At 33.9% G+C, this 19,287-nt stretch overlaps 1 protein-coding gene across 13 annotated transcripts; it reads right to left on the bottom strand.

Moving 5' to 3' along the window:
* Nucleotides 1–136: 136 nt before the first annotated feature.
* On the bottom strand, nt 137–19,181 carry LOC106057149 (dehydrogenase/reductase SDR family member 12-like). Of its 13 annotated transcripts, none has more exons than XM_056012107.1 (10): nt 17,294–17,478; nt 16,533–16,651; nt 15,575–15,658; nt 8,126–8,259; nt 7,365–7,447; nt 7,143–7,238; nt 5,150–5,296; nt 3,389–3,587; nt 1,631–1,768; nt 137–1,474 (listed from the first exon to the last, which is right to left on the bottom strand). In XM_056012107.1, exons 3-10 carry the CDS (start codon nt 15,628–15,630, stop codon nt 1,368–1,370), a joined length of 960 nt encoding a protein of 319 aa, XP_055868082.1. In that variant the 5' UTR covers nt 15,631–15,658; nt 16,533–16,651; nt 17,294–17,478; the 3' UTR covers nt 137–1,367. The 13 variants fall into 13 exon arrangements, with proteins under 13 accessions (XP_055868082.1, XP_055868077.1, XP_055868080.1 ...); XM_056012102.1 differs by having other exon boundaries at nt 15,575–15,706; nt 16,542–16,651; XM_056012105.1 differs by having other exon boundaries at nt 15,575–15,663; nt 16,542–16,651.
* Between the last annotated feature and the right edge of the window lie 106 nt (nt 19,182–19,287).

Raw genomic sequence — 19,287 nt, 5'->3', positions numbered from 1 at the left:
TGATGAAATTTTACTGCCAAGATTCCCACCTGGGCTTTATTTTGAAAACGAAACTTTGTTCACATAGTTCAATGCTATTCTTAATGCTGCTCAATGTCACACACAACAACAGAGTAATGAGAAATGTGTAGAAAGATTTAAGATTTCATATATCTTTATTTAATGACAAGGAATATGTTGAGCTAGAAGTAACGATTTACACACAAAGTGCTAAACTAATTGTGAGTGAAATGTCAAGAGAATCATCTCTGTATTGAGGTAGTGTAAAAAGAGCATATTTCATGATAATGTTATTTTGTGTTCTGTGCATTTTGTTTCTATCTTAAGTATACAACACTGGAGCCAAATTGATTTAAAAGTAAAGTTCACCTTTCAGACCTTGTGGTCTATAGGGCAGATGATGTAAAGGTCATCTGTTTCTGTGGTCTTTGGTTAAGAAGGGTGACGTGGCCAGCACAAAGACCAACTGCCATTACTTTTCCCCAACTGACGTCAGGTACCCATTAGAGCTGGGTGGACTCAGAGGCACCCAAAGATCCTGAAATTGAAAATCCCAGTCTTTGAACCCTGGTTCAGAAGACAAGCGCTTTACCACTCAGCCACCGCGCCTTAAATTGATTCAGTATTTAAAAAAAAAATATGTTTACATTAGTGACATTCAACTATATTGGAGCTACTCACAAAAAAAAAAAGAAAATTGGAGCTACATGATTTCATTCCAAATGTGAGACATCAGTACTTTCAAACTAAGTAGTACCCATGTTTGCATAAACATGTTGATAGTTACTTAAGTAAAAAGTTAAAGCAAAGATTCAAATAGTGGTAGTCTTTTACATCTCGGGTGTCCCAAAACTGTACAGATGTGAACAATAAAAGAAAACTATTTTTAGGTATATTTTTTAAACTTTATATTATACTTGTTATGAGTATTTTTTCTAGAAAGAGCAAGAATATAATGTCAAACATATCTCCTCCTGAGAGAGTAGGGAATGACAACCTATAGTGTTGACAAAAAAATTACATATAGGTAAACAAAATATTGTATTGATTACAAAAAAGTAAATATAACATAAATGGTTTATACAGAAAAATATGCTGACAAAGTTAAGTATACAACACATAGATTTTACAAAAGATGCATTGTAACCCTAACATAGCTAGCTATTGAATCAAATACAAAATGTATAAACAAAGGCAACAGGTTTTATCAAACCGGAACCAAATTTTTTTTTTAAATTTTTTTAATGGTCATTTGTAGACCAAAAAAAAAAAATAATTTACAATCTAAAATATGTAAATGGATATAAAAAAAAATATTTTTTTCACAAATGAATCAAATACAAAATGTATCAACAATGGCAAGAGGATTAAAATTTTTTAGATACATCGTTCAATAAGTCAATAAGCTTTGTTTCCTCTTCAGAACTAGACTTTGTCCAAGCTAAAGGCAAGTGGGCAGGTACTGGTTTACGATCTAAAAAAAAACAATTTCCTTATTAAAACTAATGTAAAGAAAAAAAATATGTTAAAAACATAAAACAAAAACAAACTTAGAATTTATTAAATTTTATCACAGTTATGAAAAAAAAAATTATATACAAAATATTCTTAGAATAATAGTAAAGAGTACCTTGGAAAAATAACCCACTCTCATATTTGACCGCAGCTGGAGAAATAGCCAACCACACCACAGTATCTGCTCCTTCATCTTCCGTTCTGAGTCGATCCTTCATCTTGTTATAAAATCCAGGAAGTGATGTTTGTACTCCTGAGATAAAATATTTGTGTAAAATTCATTTTAACTTTTAAATTCTTTTGACTAATACATAAATCTACTTATTTTCTCTACATTATTAAAGGCTGTAAAGAAAGCTAGCATATACTAGAGAACGAAGAAAAAGAAGGAGCTAGCATACACTAAATGACACAATCTTTTTGGTTGCACAACACAAAAAATGTCGTGGACAAGTTGTCTAAATTCACCTACTAATTTTTTAAAAATCTTTATCAAACTATTAAATGGGAAAAATCTTAAGTTTATTTCAAAACAATATTTTATCTATTTTTAGGTTAAAGCTACTGAGTATTTAAAAAAAAAATTACATCTTATTCTTATAATGAAACCACAACTTTTTTTTCTTTTCCTTAATTGTGTTATGTCATATATTTGAATTCAATGATTTGATTCTAGATCTATAATATAATTAAAGATAAAAGCTAGTATCATTCTGAAGTCTTAATGACATTAAGCTCAAAGATGGAACATTTTTTAAAATCTTTTTTATTTTTGCTGTTTTGGTATTTATTTTTTCGTCTTTAATGAAAACAAGAAAAGCCTAAAAAAATACCCTTTTAAAAAACAAAGCTTATACGAAGTGTCATTGTATCAATTAGTTTGGATCAGTCACATAATTAAATTTGTCATAGATCTAGACCAACAACAATAAATCTGTTCATTCAGAAATATTTGTACCAATTGTTGTTTTTATTTAGTGCAATTTTGTGCTTTTAGCTTTCTCAATATGCTATAATCCTATCACTTATATGGACCAGTTTGGAAAATGGGGGGGGGGGGGGGGGAGGAGGGGGGGAAGGGGGGGGGGAGGGGGGGGAGAGGAGGAGAACGTGATATCTGCATTAATTTTACCATAAAAAAAATAAAAAAATGGGAACGGCTTGAATTCAGACTCATGACTCAATCCTCCTTATGATGACATACTAAGCACTCTTCTAGTGAGGTTCTTATGACTATAACAGATTGTTAGTTATGCATTGTTTGTTTTTATGTTATTTTAAAGCAGTAACCTATAAAGGGGATTAATTCAGCTTATACCACCACTTCTATCAAGTACCATTTTTTTCTCTTCAACCAAACAAAATAATTAATTACCAATAGTTAATATAATTGGTTAATATTTTTTATTGATTCTAGTGTTGTCAGGTAAAAGAAATAATTGTAAAAAATTTCAGCTTGATCCGAGATTGGGTGTTGGAGAAATAACTTTTTACCAGATAGACAAACAAGAGTGAGTTGATATAAGCTTTGTAAAAAAAAAAAAAAAAAAACAGTATTCCTTACAAAAGTATATCATAGACAATCACTGCAAAGCTTCACTCAGATGGGCAAAATGGTAAAAGTACTATTGTAACTGTGGGATTTCCAGTTAAAGGTAGTTTACCTAAAGATGTATTTTAAGGAAATTTTTTTATTCTAATCTTTCACGACACTAAAAATTAAAGACCTTTTGTTTTGATTGAAACACAAGTAAACATATTTTATGGATACAAGAAACATTATTGATATGTCAATAATTATTAAGTCTAATTTCTAAATCATTGATTTTATATATATATATATTTATCACATGTAAATCATCAGACCAATGACCTTGTGTATCAGCCCATCCGGGATGCATGCTAGAGAAGTGCACTTTGGGATACATCTTGGCATACACTGAAGCCATTACAACTTCCTGTCTCTTTGTCTGTGCATAAGCTATGGTGGCATCAAATTTGGACATCTTTTCAAACTGAAGATCACTTAAATCTAACTTTTGCACCAGCATACCACCAGATGATACAATGATCTGAAAGGAAAGAAAATATGTATAGCTGAAGCATTCTTGGTTTTCATGAAGTTTATTTAAAGTAAATTAAAATTTGCAGCATGATTTAGTGATTGAAAGATTGGAAGTTTAAGAATAAAGATGAATTGAAAAAAAAAAGATATGATTAATATTTTCATCCAATTGAAACATTGCTAGATTACAATCAATTTTTCTTCAGCATAATTATTATTATTTTGGATACACAAAAAAATAAACAAGAGAGACAATACTATAGTTAATTATACTATACTCTTCAAACATTAAAAATGTACCAACAAGCAATGTACATCTGAAAGACAGGAATGGTCTTTAAGTATTCAAACTGAGACCTGGCATAAAACACTAAAACTAGACAGTCTTTATAGATAGACAAACTTATAGGTGCAGGAATATTTTCTCTGAAATAATTTACTTAACTTTTAACTGCCTAACCAACATCCTGTACGGCAGTGCTGAACAACTGAAGAGAACAGCACACTACTTTTCCTTGGCACAGCCTGCAAAAGAGCTCACAGCTCAACCAGCAAAAAGCTGGCTAGAAGAAGAAGAACTGCCATGAGATATATCAATTGTATGATGACCCACCGATAGTGACAGAAAGAAAAAGAACAGACGTTAGACAGGTCACCTTGAAATAATGTCAGATAACAGAGGAGCGAAAATATACAGGCAAAAAACAAAAGACAGGCGACCCAAAGGCAGACATGTATGCGGTAGATTGATGATGTGGAGGCAGAGATCTACAACAGCCTGGGATTAGGGCGAGACAAAAGGCCCAGGAGAAATCTGAATGGAGAGATGTGTTGAAGCAGGACAGAGCCCTCCATGGGCTGTAGCACCATTGGGATGGATGGTTTAGCTGCCTTGAACTCATAAAATCCAAAGGACAATCAAAACAAATTGTTGTTTATTTATTTTAATTTTTTTGATTAAACTCACTACCGATATATTCAAGTACTAGGACAGAAAACTAAGATAAAGATTATTAAAAGAAATAACTGAAATACACTGAATCAACTCATAACCTTATACACAAAGATTTATTCCAATATAACACTACTGATATGTAACACACACAATAACACAGTACCTGACAGGTCATGACCAACAAACTACAATATAAATACAAGTTTACAAGTACTAGCATGATTACAAACATGAGGAACACAAAAGTTCAGTTCATGATTACTCCAATAACACTAACATTAAACAATATTACCAATTAGTGAAATGATTTGAGTTAATAAAATTTACTTTACGCAGACTTAGCATATATTTTAAGTTTCACTGTACAGATATTTTTACTGTATGTAGCACTCATTATAAAACAATGTCAACTCCTATTTTTATACTGACTAAAGAATAACTATACAAAGAAATGTGTTAATGTTAAAAATTTAATTAAATTTTTTTTTTACAGCTTCCATGTGAAAGTTGTTTTTTTTTAACATTTGTGTATATCAAGAAGGTTACAGATCCCAGCTTTAGAGGTTTGTTTAGATTTAGATACTTCTTTTAGATCTTAATGACCAGTTTCATACCACTCTAGGATCCTCTCCATTTTCCAACACTGGCAGAAGTTCTTGGGTCAACATGTGAACTCCTAATGTATTGGTGGCAAAAGTGGTTTCAAGTCCATCCTCTGTTACTTCCCTTTTATCACCCCCTAAAACTCCAGCATTATTTATCTGAAACGACAAAATAATGTTGATCTTTTAAGCACAATATTTCATAACCAGTAACTCTTTTTGAAAGCAATGTTACTATTTTCTTCCTAATATGATTTGGTGATCAAAGACTAAAGTAGCTTGCACTATCGATTGTGCCTAATATGATTTGGTGATCAAAGACTAAACGAAGCAGGACGTTTTGGCGCTGCCGTTTTGGCGCGAAGGTCATTTTGGCGCGAGCCGTTTTGGCGACGGGACGTTTTGGCGTGAAATACGTTATGTACGTTTATTGTATTATTTCTTTTAAAAGAATTATTCATATCTATGTTTTGCTTGAGTGTTTGTGTTAAGACATATTTTTCACGTACTAAATGTAAATGTGTGTTTGTTTTTCACATCATTTTCTTTAATAAACATTTTGGCTTGTGTATGTGTGTTTATTAAGAGGCACACTTTTATTTTCAAAAAAAGTTTTTTAAGATATTACTTTAAAATTAAAAACAAAATGAAACGATGATAGACTAAAAATTGATGCAATTATTTGTTTACATTAACATTGGTTTATTTAATGACTGTATGGTATCTCCAGCTATACATACCAAACACTTGCTAATAATAAGTAAAAATATAATACATGTACCATGTTTCTCAAAATACTAAGTTAAGTATATATAGACACCATGGTTATTTGCCTAAGTCGCTGGAATTCAAGGGTTCATTAAAAAAAAAGCTACGTGCTTATTAAATTATCGTCAAATGATATCTTGCGCCAAAACGTCCCGTCGCCAAAACGGCGGCGCCAAAACGTCACGTACCGAAGACTAAAGTAGCTTGCACTATCGATTGTGCCTAATATGATTTGGTGATCAAAGACTAAAGTACCCTGCACTATCGATTGTGTAAGGAGGAAATATTGTTACAGAAGTGGCTGAATGGTAGAGTGCTTGAGTATCCGGTTTAAATCTTGATGGAGACTGGGGTTTTGAATTTTTAGTCCACCCAACTCTGATCGATACCTGGCATTAGTTGGGGAAAGTAAAGGTGATTGTTCTTTGTGCTGGCCACATGACACACTCATTAACCATTGGCCATAGAAACAGATGACCTTTACATCATCAGTTTTATAGATTGCAAGGTCTGAATATTATATGGTGCCAGATGCTAAATGAAAAAGATACCAAAATGTGAAACAAGTGTAAGACTGATAGAAATAATAAAATTATGTGAATTGGTTTGAAGAAAAACAACAGATTATGTAAAAAAAAAAAAAAAGATGATTGGTAATTATAAAAGCCTGGCCCAATTCATTATGTTACCATAATTATGTATTTGAGACTAAATAAAATAGACAGAAATGTTTTTTTTCAAATTTATCTGTACAAATATTTGTTTGTTGTCAAACAAGTGAAAGAAGACAGAAATTATCTTTTGAAATGAATTAAATTGATAAGACTTTTTAAAAGTAAAATCTTTGTATTATATACCTAATAGATACAAATAAACAAAAATTCAAGAAGTACAAAGAAGTCTACTTGATGCAGTTGGTTGTAGATGTGGCATTTTAAGAATTCAGAAATTTATACACACAAATAAAATAACAGTTATATATGCATGATTTTTGCCCCTGTTTGAACTAACACTTTTTTGGGGCTGAGTTTATATAAAAACTGTTTTCTGGGACTATATAAGAATATCAAATTAAAATAAAAAGTTTTTGGATTGCAATGTCTCATTTAAAAACAGTTTGTTTGTTCTTAACTTCATGTAAAATGTTTGGGTTACATTATAATCTTCAAACACTTGAAACTAACCAAGACTAAAAAAAAAAAATTACTTTAGAGGCTTTTTCTATTAGAATGCTTACCAAAACATTTAGAGATCTGCCACTGTTTTTAAAGTTTTCTCCAAAAGATTTTATTTCTCTTGGTTTGGACAAATCCAAAAGATGTAGATATATGTTCTAAAAAAAATATTACAATTCAATTATGATTTTAATTTGTGTTCAAACAATAAGATTAAATTATAAAATTGTAACATTTAAAAAAAAATTCTTTAGCATATTTAAAAAAATAGGAGTTTTAATTACTTCATTTCCAGATTCCTCTTTCAATGCTTTTAAGGCAGCCTCACCTCTTTCTTGGTTCCTGCAAACAATATGCACAATGCCACCTGGGTGGACCAGAACAAAATAATTAGTAAACTAAACACAAAGTCATTATAGTGATGTGTACATTTTGAAACCCAATGTAAGAACTCATTTGTACAAAGTGTTGTCTCCTGTCTATAATACATTATAGATATTTAGCAATTTCTTGTCCCTGCTAGGGTCATTAAGACAGTTGAAAAGCTATATTATATGCTTCAAAAACTGATTTTGATGGTTTTAAATGGAAGACTTTAATTAATAGGTACAAGATGAGATCCAAAAGAAGGATAACCTATTTAATGCAGCTGTAGAGGAAGATATTTAAGTAAAGGATCTGTAATAAAAGGGAAATGAATTGGATATAAACTGAAAGTGGCTTTAAAGTTCTAGACTTAGTAGAAAATTATAGCTTGACTTTAGCTAACACTATTAGAACTTAAAAGAAAAGTCAAGATATAAAATGGGGTATAGCCTTTGATGCAAACATTACCAACAGAGTGATAGCATCTTGATGATGAACCACTTATTGAGATGTAAAGGGTCTACGTTACTATAGATATATTTTTTCTTTTTCCTGATTTGACATAATCATTGCAATCAACAAATTATACATCCATAATGAAATATGCTGTGGCCTGCATCAAATATGAATTAAAAGAAATGTACAAGTGCCTGTTTTAAATCAATTAGAAAATACAAACCTTTTTTAGCAATGGCCAAAGCAGTTGCTCTACCTATGCCACTGTTTGCTCCTGTAATCATAAAACTGCGCTGACTGATGTTAACATCCAAGTCTGAAGCATTAAAACTTTTGCTTGCATTTTGAAAGCCACTTCTACAATATAATAGAATAATGAATTTATTAGTTAAATATAATATTTAAAGTAATTAGCCAATAAGAAAAATGTAATCATATTAACTTAATAATTAATTTTTTTTTAAATATCAATGTAGGCAAATCTTGGCATTTTAAAAGATTTCAATATTATGCCTTCTACAATAAATAATGAAATCTGGAATACCTAGCACACGCAGGCAAACTATCACATGCTACCAATGAATATGACATTTTAACCAGTTGTTCCTTACAAGGTACTTGGAATATCTAAGCACTTTTTACTTTGGAAAATGTCTGGTCATGTGGTACGCACCCTGGACTGTTGTCTCGATAGTCATATGTTCAAACCCGCTGCCAACTCCATCATCCTGCAGGAGGTTTGGGCTAGGATGTAATAATCTTCAATGGGGTTGTTTCGGATTTCTTCTGAGTCACGCGGTGGTTGTGTTTACATCGCGCGCCGTGCTTTTTAGTGGGAATCTGAAGCATTTTAAGTCAATATTTAGTGGTTTTCATGTATTCATTAAACTATATTTTGTTAATAACAGGAGAAACTAGAAATCCATTTTTTAAATAGTTTCAACTAAAACAGATAGTTAAACCTTTGATAGAAGGTACCGAAGCGTTGGCCTATATAATCTGCCATAATGTCAATGAGATCTAGATTTCTTGACCTACACTGACTGCACTTACAGTTTAGTTCTTAGCATTCGGGTAACCAACCCTAGAGAAAAAAATTAACACTTTCATCCACCCCATCCCTCTCTGCCCAAAAGATTTTTTGGGGCAGTATTGAGCTCATATAGAGTGAAGGGAGTGTCAAAGATATGACAGTTGACATTTAGAGCTTTTTCTTCTCTCTTTAGGATATTACTAAAGGCCTGGTCCAGTTGTTTTCTTGGTTTTGACTTGTTGATGCTAGCAAACTATTTATTGAAGGTTTCTTTCTTTTTAAGGTTTTCTGATATTAGGTCATCAGTGTCTTTTAATGGTTGGGGGTTTGTTATTTGTTTCTTTCCTTCTAGCTGATGCAGAAGGGTCCAGGCCTTTTGACCATCCTTGTTTAGGTCTAGTTGTATGTATATATATAAATAATCTTCATGAATGACCTGCCGGACCTCATTTCAGTCAATAAGGCACTTTACGCAGATGACCTCTTAATTTGGACTACACCCATGGAGGATGAGGTGAAGTATTCCAGTGGTTAGAATATTTACTAAAAACATCTCAGAAATCCAGGGAAATGATTGCAAAAAGCGAGTATAGGGCGCTCTAACTCTAAACCCGGGTAGATGAAACCCGTTAGCTAGGGATAGCAGTTCATCTAGGAGAGAAAACTCCGAAAATAAACACCTGCTGCCTTGCAGATGATCTTGGATGATCAAAGGCTATGGGAGCACACCCAGAAAGAAAAGCAGGCTGAAGTCGGAGTCAATGGGCCTCCTGGCGCATAACACATTGACACGCAACCTCATCTATGTTGGAGTTCAGTAACGATTCTAATAGATGTGGCGTCCTGCCTGTGGAATCCCGCCGCGCAGGTAGGGGGCCGGGCTCTCCGCCTCGAAGGAGCCCACACAAGCGAGCTGGTGGTTCTTCTATCTCTGCCTGTGGAGCCAGGAGCAGGGACAAGAAAGTAAATACTACTGGCCAACACTCCAAGACCAAAAGTCTAAAAATCTTACAATGGAACGCAGAGGGCATCCAAAAGAAAAAAGAAGCTCTAAAAATATTTCTGCATGAGAAAGAAATTGATGTAGCTTGCATCCAAGAAACTCATTTGAACAGTAATCTTCGTTTCTCCATTAGAGGCTACACCTGCATCAGACAAGATAGAGAAATCAGACCCAAAGGAGGAATCCTCACCCTCATTAAAAATGATATCCCTACCACAGACATAACTATGCCCAACTCCTCAGAATCAGAAATAATGGGAACTAAGCTAATTCTCCCAGATGGAAATATTAATCTATTTAACTGCTACTTCCCACCAGACAAGGAAATAGAGATTGACCACATTCAAATACCTGACCAAGAAGACTGTCTAATCTTAGGAGATATGAATAGTCACTCTCAGAGCTGGGGATACCCAGACCTAAATGCCAGGGGAGAAGAAATTGAAGAATGGCAAGCAGAGAACAGACTTATCTTGCTAAATAAACCTGAGGACAAACTAACCTTTTTTTCAAGAGCCTGGCTAACATCAACCACTCCAGATCTAGCCTTTGCAACAGACAACTTATCCAAAAAGTGCACTAGAGAAGTTGCAGACCAGCTAGCCACCAGCGACCACAGACCCATATTGATCAGTATCGATACCTCCTTCAAAATATCAGAAAACTCCACCATCCCCAGATGGAACTACAAAAAAGCCAACTGGCACCTATTCTCAAAGCTCACAGACCTATATACAACTTCAATAAACTGCAAATCAAATCAGGTTAATAAGTCATTCTCAGCTTTCTCCAAAGCAATACTCCTAGCAGCTAAGGAATCAATTCCTAGAGGAGCAAGAAAAGATTATATCCCCAACTGGTCTGATCACCTTCAACAACTCCACAATGCCACTATTGAAGCCAGAAACACAGTAGAAAATAACCCTTGTATAGAAAATAACATAAATCTAAAAGCAGCTAATGCAGTTTTCAGGAAAAATTACCTTTCCGCCATGAGGAAAAGTTGGCATGAAAAAACAGAACAACTAAACGTAGATAGAGATGGCCACAAACTCTGGCGTATAGCCAAATGTCTCAACCAGGAAGAAAACAGAACAACTCCTATAGTAATAGAAAAGGACAACAAACCCCTGAAAGGCCAAGAAGCAGCAAATGAATTCATTAAGTTTTTCCAAAGCGTAGGACAAATACAAATTAATGAAAGTAGAAATAAAGATGTAAACTCAGAAATCCAAGATAAATTTAAAGAAAACAATCCAGCTTACTCCTTGGGAATGACCACTAATCTTAAAATGAAGGAACTAGATGAATCCCTAAAAGCCCTCAAACCAAAACAAGCCCCGGGCCCAGACAAAATATCAAATGACATGCTTCTTCACTTGGGTCCTCAAGCCAAAAGAAAACTGCTACAATTATTCAATGCTAGCTGGAAATCTGGCAGAATTCCAAACATCTGGAAAAAAGCCATTATGATCCCTATACTAAAGCACTGCAAGCCAAGAAATAAACTGGATAGCTACCGTCCCATCAGCCTCACTAGCTGTACCTGCAAACTGATGGAAAGAGTGATAAATAGAAGGCTGACATGGATCCTTGAGTCAAATAACCTACTCACTGAAGCCCAGGCTGGCTTTAGAAAAGGCAGATCAACAGAAGATCAAATTGCCTTCATCACACAAGAAATAGAAGACGGCTTTCAAGAAAAGAAACCAACAACAATTGTGTGGGTTGACTTAGAAAAAGCATTTGAAAAAGTCTGGGAACAAGGTCTCTTGCTCAAGCTAATCCAGCATCACATATCCCACAGAATGTACAACTGGATAAAGGAATACCTAAATAATAGAAAAGCCTTAGTTTGCATGCAAGGACAAAGAAGCCACACAGTGGGTATAAAAAATGGTGTCCCCCAAGGAGGAGTCCTATCCCCAACACTTTTCCTAATATTCATAAACGATCTAAATCAAAACCTACCCAAAAAAGTTAAGAGCAGCATGTATGCAGATGACCTTGCCTTAATTAGCACAGAAGAATATGTAGGAACATCGAAATTTCGATTACAAGATGCTCTTGATAAACTCAATAATTGGTCCAAAGACTGGGGCATGTCCATTAACACAAAAAAGACAACATATACCATATTCTCACTGTCAACAAAACAACAAACAATAAAATTAACATTAGATAAGGAAGCTTTAGAAAAAAATGACAGCCCTACTTATCTTGGAGTCACCTATGACCCGAGACTAACCTGGAAAAACCAAATAGATAAAACACAGAGTAAAGGCATCCAGAGACTATCCCTCTTGAAAAAATTAGCTGGCACAGACTGGGGAGCAAATCACAACATCCTGAAAAAGACCTATACCAGTTATGTAAGACCTGTACTAGAATATGGTGCCACAGCATGGGGCTCAGCAGCCCAAACCAACCTTAGAAAAATAGACAAGGTTCAAAATATTGGTCTAAGGATAATGACAGGAGCAATCAAAACAACACCCATAAGAGCTATGGAGGAAACCGCTGCCCTGATCTCTCTGGATGAAAGAAGAGAAATAAAAATCCTTTCCCAATTCACAAAATTGGAAACCTTGGAGAGGCACCCACTCAGAACAAAAATCCACAAAACTGGCACAAAAAAACGTCTCAAAAGGACCAATTTCATACAGGAATCTCTAAACCTAAAAAAGAAACACCAACTTGAAAAAATTACTCTGGAATCCTCGATACACTATAATGAATCTCCACCCTGGGACGAAAGCCCTCTTCCTACTATAAGGGACCATATTGAAAACATAAAAAGAAAATCTGATTACAGACCAACAGAGCTCAAGGAAATAGTGAACTGTTTTCTACATACCAATTACCCTAGCAATCAGTGGATCAGAGTTTACACGGATGGCTCATCCCATAAAGCCACCACAAATGGAGGAGCTGGAATACTTATCGAATGGCCAGATGGAGGAAAACTAGAAAAATCCTTTGCAACTGGAGAGCTCTCTGACAGTCACAGAGCAGAAAGGGAAGCACTAGCACTAGCTGCTACCATGCTAGCAAATCATCCAAGTTCCCCTCACAGTCAGATTGTCTTTCTAACAGACGCAAAAACAACCCTCCAAAGCCTGCAAAACTCTGATTTCCCTTATATTAAAAACCTCAGAACAGCACTCACAAAGCTCAACCACAACAGCAAAAAAACTGTCATTCAATGGATACCAGCTCACATACAACTAGCAGGAAATGAGAAGGCTGACACACTCGCCAAGAGTGGGAGAACAAACTCACAAGTAAACTCTGCTCTCTATCCAGAAGAAATGAAGAAATTAATTGTAGCTCAAAATTGGAACCAGTGAAATCTGCCCATGTGGAGTATCACCAGAAAATGCCGACCACGTCCTCCAAAACTGCACTCTCTACCAAGAGGCCCGTATAAGACATTGGCCCCAAATCACCCCAATAGAAAGAAAACTGTATGGAGAGCTCCCTGATTTGGAAACCACTGCGCAGTTCATCTCATGTATTGGTCTAGTCATATGAACACTCCAACATAACAATGAGAACGATGAAGAAGAAGAAGAATGGACTACACAGAAATATCCAGTGCTGACTAGATCCATATTAAACAAGCCCTCACAACTATCTCCACATTTTCAAAATTATGGAAAATGGAAATAAACAAAGAAAAGTCAGTTTATTCAATCTTTAGCCACAGCAACAAAATAGCAAAAAGAAACTAAGTCCTAAAAACAGACTCACAGCCAATAAATAAAGAAGAAAATCCAACATATCTTGGTGTAAAACTAGACCAAAGACTGTCTCTAAAACACTTTATGGCAGATTTAAAAGAAAAGGCATCACAAAGATTAAACATAATAAAACACCTAGCAGGAACATCCTGGGGAGCTGAAAAGAAAACCTTAAGACAGTTATACATTGGATATGTCAGATCCGTCATGGATAACTGTCTATCCATACAAGTAGCCACCAACTAAACCTACCAATTATCTTTAGACACAATCCAAAACCAATAGACTCCAATATTGAACCTCTTAAGTTAAGGCGCAACTGAGCAGCATTAGAAGCTATTGAGAGATACAGAAGATTGGAGGAGAACCATCCAAATAAACTACTAACACAGAAAAATAAAAACAAGCAAAGAAAGCAAAGAACTCTGATACAACTTACAGACGAACTAGCCCTAAAACACCATCTACCCAATAACAGAGAAAAATTACCAGATTCTCAAACATAACTCCTGGACTTAACTATAAACAACCAACCATTAAAATACATTTAAAAATAATACTCTAACAAAAGAATCAAATCCACTGGAGCTCAAAGTAGGCAAGCTCAAAACAATTGAAAGCTATCCAAAAACAACCAGCAATATATAGGCTGACGGATCAGCCTTCAAAGCCACCATCAATGCTGGTCTTGGTGCCTTCTTGGTCTTCCCCAAAAATATACACTTTTAAATAAGTGCACCCTGTGGCGACTACTTCTCAAACTTCCAAGCCGAAAGTAGAGAGATAGTTTATTGGCCAGAGACCTAGTCTATTAAGTAGTTCTTAACAAAAGTAGAGAGATAGTTTATTGGCCAGAGACCTAGTCTATTAAGTAGTTCTTAACAAAAGTAGAGAGATAGTTTATTGGCCAGAGATCTAGTCTATTAAGTAGTTCTTAACATAGCTTTGCAGACAGTCAAAAACAAATTATATAAAGGAATACAATCACCATCAGATATTGTTGTCTTTACAGACTCCCAATCCACTCTTCAAGCACTTAACAGCAGCACCTCAAAAAGCCCAAGAGAGTTGACAAAACTAATAGTGATAATACATCAGATGATGACAAAATTAAACATCAACATCACATTACAGTACATCCCTGGACACATTGGCATCATGGGAAATGAAAGGGCAGATAAGCTTTCAAAGGCAGGATCATCTATGGAACAATCAGAGCTGGTTAATGTTAGGTCAATGTTAATCAACAACCACAAAGAGGAGGGCTCAATTAATGGGCAACAGGAAACACAGGCAGAGCCATGTAAAAAGAAATGAACATGCCTAACAAACTAGACAGTATTAATTTCCTCCCCCGCAAAGAGCAATCTAAAATCTTCCAACTAAGGACAGGACACACACCTCTGTTAAATTACCATCTCAATAAAATAAATTCCACACAACTTCCCCTTTGTAGACGCTGTGCCCACCCTTATGAAACCATAAACCATATCCTCTTTGAATTCTTCCTAATCCACCTTAGGCAGACCCTACTACCACTACAGCCGAACATAACCAACACCCTGTACGGCAGTGCTGAACAACTGAAGAAAACAGCACACTATTTTTCCTTGGCACAGTCTGCAAAAGAGCTGACAGCTCAGCAGCCAAAAGCTGGCTAGAAGAAGAAGAAGAAGAAGAAATATTGTATGTATGTATATGTGTGTGTGTGTGCAAAAAAACACTGAAAAGCTCTTGTTGGTTCCTAGTATTAAAGGTTAAATTACAAATTATTATGCGTTTATTACAAAAACAACTGAATAGTGTGACTCTTAAGAGCATAATTTTGGGGATGTGATTATATGTTAATCGTGAGTAATTATTATAATATATACCTATAGATCTAATTCTTACTTAGTATATTCTTTAAGGCCTTTCACAAGCCAAACTGCATTGCGATACAGAGACATTTTGAATTTTCCAGCTTCAATGAACTTGCTAAACTTTGAAGTAGGTAGTAGATTATACTCAGTAACTCATGTAGATCTATATATATATATATATATATATATATATATATATATATATATATATATATATATATATATCTAGATCTACTATCTTAATTATTCCATAGGATCTGGACTTCAATCCACTATCTAGAGTCAATATAAAATAGATTATATTTAATATTCTGAAAGAATCTAGAATAGATCTCAATCATCATAGATTTAAGATATATGCCATATATCGCAATATTAAAAATATTATGTTTATTATTATATAATAATTATAATATGTATATAGATGTAGATAAGTGCAGACTGGGTGTCAAAATCAGCCATGGCATTATCATTAAATTACTAAATCCCGTTCTCATACTATGTTATATGTACAGTGTACGTAACATAAAATGTAGGAAGGCTATTAAGAAATCTCAATATGAAAAATGTACTGTACCAGCTCAACCCCTTAATTAGTTTAAATTGATTCCATGATTTTGAAATTATTTGATATTAATTATTAAAAGAGTTTACAAAAGCATCTATATAGATCTAGATATTTTATAATAGTTGAAAAGGAAACAAGATGAAAACTTCTTGCTAATGTATGCGTAGGCTACACATTAATATATCCCCATACAAAGCATAAGAAGATCCCTGATCAATAAACTACCAGCTGACACATCGTTTATCATTTATGTCAAAATCATCAATGACATCATCTTTTAGAGCATCTTTATCAACAGAAATAAAATGAAATTTTCATTACATCATGATGATTCTATATAATGGAATTTAGGAACTGTCATTCAAAATGGGCCATGGCCCATTCGAAAGCAGCCCAATCGGTCCATTGGATGCCAACCCACCTGCCTCACCTGGTATTTGCCCAAATCAGGCAAATGCCCAAATACTGACGATATAGTCAGATCTATATGATATAGCCAGTCTGCCCCTCAGTCTTATCTAAATCTTCAAACTTCAAGATCTAGAAATAGATATAATATATCTATATAATGTAAATTATATATTATACTGTCTAAAATATTTTTAATATGTCTATTAGATATAACTATTAACTATATATATTTAATATTATAGTCAGACTCCAATAGTCAATAGACTTACATTCGTACTATTCTTACATTATAAATAATTATTCTACTATTTAAGTATTTTACTAGTAACTTATATAGTATATGACTCTATAGTATATATAGTATATACTATACTAATATAGTAGACATAGCCGACATAGGACAAACTCTATCCTATTTAAGTTATGTAAGTGTAAGTGTGTAACCAGCCATTACTTAAATTATTATGATTATCAATATCATATATGAATTATAATGAATATGATATAATATTATAATAATATATATAATATATCATGAATTATGATAAATCATAGTCATAGAGTCATAGAATCCTAAGAATCATATTCATAATAATCATATGATCATACTTATACTATATAAAATATTATAATATTATAAATATATATTAATATAAATATAATTATTATAAATATAGACTAGACTAGATCTAGATCTAGATCTACTTTAAAAAATATGTCAAGTTTAGTCAGTTTAGAAGTTTACTTCAAGATTCAAGTTATGTAACTCACTAAAAATAAAGTGGCTGTCTATGTCTGAATAAAAGAAAGTGTGGAAATATATTGCAATTCAGAGTTAAGTTAATGCATATTAGATCTAGATTTAGATTAGATAAATCTAGACAAGATCAGATTTAGATCTAGATCTAGAATCTAGATCTATGGTCTTGATTTATTTATTATTATTATCATAAAGATTTTTAGATCAGATCTAGAATACGATACCTTCTTTTAATGATTAAAAAAAAAACAACTGTACCTTTTAGTTTCGCTTTGTTTTTTAAACGTATCGATCTTTTGCTATTATTAGATCTCAATTACTCTGACATAATAAATAAGGCAGTGTTGAAGTACGATTAGTGCAGTATTTCACGTGAGTAAGTAAATCTGTATTATAGATCTATAAGTCCAATAGACCTAGTTGCGACAAGTCCTCTGAAAAAAACTTTTCTCTGAGCTTTGTTAACGTTCGCCTGCCTCTTAATTTCTGCCAGGTGTTCTAGATTTGTAGATTTGAGCAATGCAATGGATTCGTACAACTTGATGACTTGTTAAGCAAACTGAGAGTTGATGGGTTTGTTTAGGTTCTTAAATTGTTACAGCAAAAGAGTTGGCTAAAACATGGAAGTTGTTTCAATCTTTCCAGCCAAAACGTAAAAGAAAAAGGCAGTATGATAAATGTGGAAAACTTCACACTTGGAAGAGGATTACAGGAAAAATTGCTTCAACAGAATTGTGGACACTGCAATTCAATCCTTGCAGTCGAGATTTGAACAGCTGAAACCAAACCACAATCTGTTAGGATTTCTTGTCAGCTTCATGAGCCTTTAAATTCAGCGTGATGACATACGAAAGTTTACAGCAAGCCTCGATCAAGCATTACAATACCCGTGGCATCTGGTGAAAGAAGCTATACTCGCAAGGCACTCATGCCTCAAACCCCTACAGCTTCATTGAAAATTGTGACACTAGCTCGAATCTGTAAACTTCATCGAACTATATAGGCATGGAACCACAGAGTGATAGAAGGTTCATGAATTTTCTGACAGAAATAGAATAGGTATTACATCACAGAGAAGTTAATTAAAATTAGTCGCGGCCTTAAATTAAGTGAATTTAGAAAACAGATTTTTGTTTCAATAGATCCAATGGAAATTTGTATGATTGAGGAAACAAAACAAAACAAAAAGAGCAGTAAACCGCTAATGAGCGTTAATTTTAAGGTTGATGACAATGTTTAAAGTATTTTTGCAAGTGTAATAAGTTTTATTTATGACACGGCGAAATTTTAACCCATATACGTCTTATATGTATAATTGCCAACGAATGAATTTAACATCCCCAGGCCCAAAAAAGGTTGGGCCTCTCTGGGATAGGCCTTAATCTATCACACGATTTTCATGAGACATACTGTAAAAACCATACTGTAGAATATTCGTATTACAGATATATAAAAATTCTTAGTTTATATCGGTCATTCATCGATTGTTGTAGGCCTATATTTATAGATCCATTATTTATAGATCTATGTGGATTATTCTGTCGTTTCGGACATTGTTTAAGAAATGAATATTACTAGACCTACGTCCTAGCTCAATCTTCATGCAGGACGGCGGTGGATGGTAGCGGGAAGGTTTCAAACTCTTGACCATCGTGACAAATGGTCCAGACGCATATAGATGAGACCCACGACCCGGCAGCATGCTTACCAATAAAGTAACAGCATTGGCGAAAATTGACATTCTTATTTCACGCACGTTTCATTCTTAAATTATATCTTTATAAACATTAGAGTCATATTATAATGTGTCTCACACCCTTTAATGCCTTTATGAAAATAAAACAAATCGCACCCCACCCCACCTCACCCGGTGACCCGGTCCAATAATCAAACGTTCACGATCTTCTAAAAAATGTATTTTGACAAGGTCAAAGAGTAGTAATATTCTAAACCAAAATTGTCTTTTCTATTCACCGAAAGTTTACAAGGTAGACTATTCTTATCA

The sequence above is a fragment of the Biomphalaria glabrata genome, chromosome 15, assembly GCF_947242115.1.
Source record: "Biomphalaria glabrata chromosome 15, xgBioGlab47.1, whole genome shotgun sequence".
Lineage (NCBI taxonomy): Eukaryota > Metazoa > Mollusca > Gastropoda > Planorbidae > Biomphalaria > Biomphalaria glabrata.
This window is presented reverse-complemented; position numbering and strand designations above follow the sequence as displayed.

Coding starts and splice junctions, on each gene's coding strand:
- LOC106057149 (XM_056012096.1), bottom strand. CDS start 19,023: ATGTCAATTTTCGCCAATGCTGTTACTTTATTG. Junction 5,297..7,142: donor GCAGATCTCTAAATGTTTTG/GTAAGCATTCTA, acceptor TTGTCGTTTCAG/ATAAATAATGCTGGAGTTTT. Junction 1,769..3,388: donor CGGATGGGCTGATACACAAG/GTCATTGGTCTG, acceptor ATTTTATCTCAG/GAGTACAAACATCACTTCCT.